General features: G+C 42.8%; 1 protein-coding gene across 1 annotated transcript; it reads right to left on the bottom strand.

Annotated features, from left to right (window-relative positions):
• Positions 1-518: 518 nt before the first annotated feature.
• LOC125550745 (very-long-chain aldehyde decarbonylase GL1-10-like) lies at positions 519-3,818 on the bottom strand. The gene is made up of 5 exons (XM_048713826.1): positions 3,276-3,818; positions 2,209-2,531; positions 1,884-2,031; positions 1,753-1,785; positions 519-1,028 (listed from the first exon to the last, which is right to left on the bottom strand). The coding sequence occupies exons 1-5, from the start codon at positions 3,603-3,605 to the stop codon at positions 957-959; spliced, it is 906 nt and encodes a 301-aa protein (XP_048569783.1). The 5' UTR covers positions 3,606-3,818; the 3' UTR covers positions 519-956.
• Positions 3,819-5,700: the final 1,882 nt, after the last annotated feature.

Genomic DNA, 5,700 nt, shown 5'->3' with positions numbered 1-5,700 from the left:
TCTCTGTCAGGTGTAAAACACTGCAAAAGTGACGTGATATATACGAAATGGACATATCACCCCGCTTTATAGAGAAAGCACAAGCGGCACGATAGATAAGAGCCCATAAAACGAAGAAGCTGAAAAACATCCTTGCATGAATGCTTTCTGGAGATTTCTCGGGCGATCGAGGAATAATACTTACCTGCACAGTTTGGGTATGTTTGGATGGTGGCCAACACTCACGCCCTATCAACTTTCTGGTCATGACAAAAAAAAAATTGGTCTATGTTTGGATAGCTACCAATGTTTTTGTACCCATTCTATTTTTTTTCTAGCCGTTGTTGACCAATTCAAAGGCAAGCAAAAGTTCCATCAAATATTTGGCTAGTCAACTATTTTGTCGTAGAAGTTAGGCTAAAACCAAACACATCAATTCTAACTAACAAGATTGCCAAGGTGATCCTCTAGAATTTTGTAGTCTCATACTCATATTGCTCATCGAAAATTCCCCCAAAAGAAAACCTCACAAAAAATACTGATCACCGAAAGACAACATATATCGTAAATATAGGGAAAAAGATAGATTGTCCAATTATGTACAACATCTGATATTGGAAGTACAAACGCAAATGCTCTCGACTATGTCTCCATATTTGACGGTTCCCACATGCCTGCTTGCTAGAGACATGTCACGTAGTATGCAAAGAAGCACACTTTCAAGCATATCACGAACTAAGCATCATTATTACATTCGATAATAGAGAAGTAGTGGAGCTATGTGTACGAATGGAGAACTGGAAATAATTAACACTTGGAACGACTCTGCCGGTGGTTCACGAGCCACTCAACGTTGATGATTGGCATAGAACAATTATTTATGCTAGTGTACTCCATCATGGGGATATATATCCGGAGACCACTTGAATTAGTGATAGGATTTGTATGACCATGAGTCCTCTGAAGCCAACCTCTCTCTAGTCCTGCTTTCCATTGTTGAATCCATTGTCGACTCCTTTCTGAACGTCGCTGCCTGCCAACTCCTTCAGCTGTTCGATGCAATGATACAAAAACAAACAAAGTTAAGATAATACCAGATGTTTGCCTCCTCAACAAATCCTAGGATGCAGGTAGTCTGTAAAATAAATACCTTCATTTTTGTTTCCCTATGTATTGAGTCATATTACAAGTTTAAGAGAATAAGAATTGACAATATAAACTTATAAACTTACCCTATAGCTAACTGATAATTAAGGGTATGGGTGCGTGTATGTATTATATACTCCCTCCATTTACAAATATAAGATGGTTTGGAAATCTCAATATGGACTACATATGGACTAAAATGAATGAACACACACACTAAAATGTATTTATATACATCCGATTCACAAAAAATTAGACCATCTTATATTTGTGAAGGGAGGGAGTCCATCCCACCAACATGAATAATTTTAAACTTATTTCTTAAGGAAAAAATATCAGGAATTGTTCACAAGTACAGGAAAATAATAATCATAGTGGAAATCCAAAATCAATCTATCCAACCTATGGTTGGTGGGAGTCAAATAATGTTCTTTAGCAGAGAACCAAGATGCCACGCCCTAGGAAGTGGACAAGTTGCCCTAGGAAGTGGACAAGTTTTCAAGGAAAAAGAGCCAACATATCACACTATTATTGTAACAGTTGGCGTGAAATATTATTATGCTTAAGCATAGATAATGTTGATTGTTGAAAAGACGCTTCTTAAAAAAAAGATTGGTAGAAGCTTACCTTTGCCAGAGTTGCCTTGTGATATCTGTAGCCCTAAAAAAAGATCGAAAGATGACTTAGTGACCTGCCATCAGTTCTTAATTCATATGGTTTTAAATCATTCAAGTGTAAGATAGCAGAACTCTAGATACCTTGTCCGTTCCATAAATATAATCACAGTAGGTGAAAACAGGAGCGAAGTTGCTCTTGCTCTGTCCTCCTATGTAGTGATGGTAGTCATGGTGCTCCGCCCCTCCATAGAACGGTATATACTTCTCAGCGTTGAATGGCAACTTAAATCTGTAGTCAAAGAATTATTATACAAGACACATGTTACAAAGCTTGTTTTTTCTCCGGTCACAAAAGAACATGTTTATAGTTAATTTGATTGGTCTCAATATGTTTAGAAATGAAACAAGTCAGATATCTGAATTCAAGAAGAAAAAAAGCCCGTTAGATGGAGTGAAGTGATGTTACCCGCTATGTATGTTGAGGCTCTCAACCAAACGTGCAGCAAACCAGATCCACAACGTGGTAACATGGCATGGGACGAGAGCAGGACCAGCCAAGGAGGGCACGGCAAGGATGAGCATCTCAGCCCAGTGTCCATACCATGCGGCATACGCCATAGGTGCCGTGAACTCATGGTGAACATGGTGGATCTTTTCGTAGCCCCATTTTGTGTGCAACAGCCGATGGAGCCAGTAGTTCAGATAGTCTTCCACCAAGAAGTATACCGTCAGTTGTGCCGCTATCTCCCCCATTGACGGCAATGGAAGTCCCGTCCGTATGTCCATTATCTAACAAACACACAATATAGAAACTGAGTTGTTTTCTTGGAAGTTTGTTCTCTAGGCACTTAAATTTCTTATAGCATATATAGGTGCTTTCCTAGTTACTTCGCATGTTTTTTTTTGCGAATGATTCTTCTCATGTTCTTACTCTTAGTGTTTTTCAGTCATTGGATTTCTAAATAGTTACATCTACATCAGTTGAAATTTCTATGCACCATGTCCATGTATGTTTTATATATCTATCAATTTTAGGTAGCTAATACTCATCCAGATAAAAGACCTAAGTTACGTCTCTGAACCTTTATCCAACGAGGCTCAGCTTGCAGTTGCTGAACTGTGCTGTACTGGACTTATTTTACACTCTTCTGCGTACAAATAGCGACAGAAATAGGGAAAAAATTGTTAGCAAACAGTAGAACATACAAAAATTGGTCAGTCACACGAGATTATAATAATCTACATCAACGCCATATAGAGCATGAATCTTTACTAATTAATAACAGGCTAGTGCACAGTATTTATCTAGTGATTTGTTTTTCAATCTAAATTCAGGTCCAGAAGTTTCGATTGAAAATTAAGTGTCTACTCAAAGATTCCAACGTTCACATGCAATTTCCATCTTCTAACTCGGTAATAGTAGGCGAGATCTAAGTCATTACTCCAGTTTCATTTTTATGTTTTTTTTCATGAACAAAAAACCTAATTTCCTAATTATAACCAGTAAGTCACAATGCAAGAGGTGTAGTAGACCTTGGCGGCAGGATACGAGATGAGTTGGTATGGTCCGATGATGAGCAGCGAGACCCGAACGGCGTCCATGTAGCAGCGGAAGAAGGTGGCCGGCGGGTGCTGCACCTTGGGCTGCAGCTTGTACGGTGCGGCGGCGGCCGGCGCGGCGAGGTCGAAGAGGGCGAGGGGCAGCGGCGCCAGCGTGTAGACGACCAATGTGATGGCGATGTTGGGCCAGTGAAGGTAGCGGTCCGGCACCGACGCCGAGTAGCGGAGCCACGCGGCCTCCGCCCACGTCAGGGCGCGGCCGAGCGCCGCCTCCGCCTCGCCGGCCGTCGCGTACGGCAGCATCTTACCGGCGTCGATCGATCTCGGGAGAGGAAGGAAGGGTTCTATCTGTTGCTCTGCTCCGGGATCGGGGCAGAGGCCGTTGCGCACCTTGGAAAGTTTCCGCGTCCACGCTATGGGTGGCTAGTTATACTCGCGTCAGTTGAAGAGGAGGCCGGGCGTACGTGTAGATGCGCTCTGACCCGCGGGACGTGACGGAGTGAGCAATCGGAGGGCTTGCATGTTGCCTTATTTATAGTGGATGTTAGTTAGCTAGGGCAAATGCAATTGCGTGACTCCAGGTTCCTGAGTCACCCATTGCCGTTGATGAGCCCAGCGAAAAAGTAGCACTACTAAGATGAGATAAACATTACTCTTGTTTGTTAGATATAATGATAAGGACCATGATATGATTTTTCTGTTGTGGATGATTCCTCTCACGTCTAAGCTAGCACCATTTTTTTCCTCCACGTCCCATCTTCGATCACATGCATGTTCACTAAATAAAACAGGTGCAACAAGACGTGACAAAAGATCGTCTTTTTCTAGCACCGCGGATGCCTTAAAAAAGAGTCTAAAGTCTAATTGGTTCACACCACCAATTTTGTATTTTTTAGGGGTAAAGGCCAACTTTATATATATATATATTTGTATTTTTTAGGCTGTCCAACTTTATATATATATTGATCAAAAAGAAGGAATACTTTTCTCCAGACCGGACCACTGGCTTAGCCAGGACCGGGCCAGGCCCTAGGCAAGCCCCAGGCCGAATATGTGCTACAGTATCGAAGATGCTATACCAATGAAGAAGGAATCCGGCGTCACGTCTCGGCCCGTGGCCCGGCTAGTCTGGGGCCTGGCTACACCTTTGCTTAGAACTATCTTCCCCCAAAACAATTGACTCAGACCCCTCACTTTCTCAAAAAAAAAAAAAGACTGAGACCCCTCACAAAAATTTGATTGAGTCATTTTAGGTATTAATAAAAAAACCTGTCATCATTTTGGATTTTTTTTGCCATGCCATTTTAGCGCTAGCAGGATTCGGTCATTTAAGCTTAACTAGCTAATTGTCTGTGCATTGCGCATATATATTTTTTGCGGTTCAACACCAAGCATGTCCAATGTACACCTCACACCCATCATATTTTAGATTTTGATAAGATTTAATTTTAGTTGAGGATAGCGAAAATTGTCATCTTCGTACTCTCGTCATGATGCATGCCACTTGGTTGTTTTCTTTTCCTATTTCACTTATGCTTTCTATGGGCATGATTGTGATGTTGCTCCAGCCATCGTAGTTGCTTGGCCACTGTGGTTCTGGTTGTATGGGTGTTTGATTTAGGACGCCGATAAGTGCCACATGTGTGGGCGTTAGAGAGTCCGTCCACACATTTTGTGTGGTGTATAAAAGGAACAGCCCACACACCTACGTGTGGGTAAAACAATTAGCGCCCACACGCCTCTTTTTTCCCCTCCCGATCCCTCTCACACGCGTGCGTGTGGGTGAAGTTGATAACGCCCACACACCCGTATGTCAGGTCTCGTACCTCCTGGTCCCGCGCGCCACGCGTGACGGTCACCACGCGCCCGCAGTTGCCATGGTCCAGACCCTCGTCCATGTTCGTTTAATTGCAGTTGCCATGTTGCTGAACTACGGTTGCCATGTCGGACAACTGCAGTTGCCATGGTTACTCAACTGCAGTTGCCATGTATGGTCTGATCTAATGTAGTTGCCATGATTTCATAACTTTAGGAGTTGCCACATACTAACACTAGGCAGTTGAGAGAGTTGCCATGTGCTCACAAGTATGCTAGGGCAGTTGCCATGTAAAAAGGAAGAGTTGCCATCTGCTTACGTGCATGTTAGGGCAGTTGCCATGTACATGCACGTTAGGGCAGTTGCCATGTACCATGCAAAAACATATGGCAACTCGGTAAAAGAGAGTTGCCATCTGCTTACGTGCACACTAGGCAGTTGCCGTGTACCCTGCAAAACACATGGCAAACTCGGGTAAAAAAAGAGAGTTGCCATCTGCTTACGTGCACACTAGGCAGTTGCCGTGTACCCTGCAAAACACATGGCAAACTCGGGTAAAAAAAAGTTGCCACCTGCTTATAA

The sequence above is a fragment of the Triticum urartu genome, chromosome 4 (genome assembly GCF_003073215.2).
Source record: "Triticum urartu cultivar G1812 chromosome 4, Tu2.1, whole genome shotgun sequence".
In the NCBI taxonomy this organism is placed as follows: Eukaryota; Viridiplantae; Streptophyta; class Magnoliopsida; order Poales; family Poaceae; genus Triticum; species Triticum urartu.
Note: the sequence above shows the minus strand (reverse complement) of the source record. Positions and strands in the feature narration are given on the sequence as shown.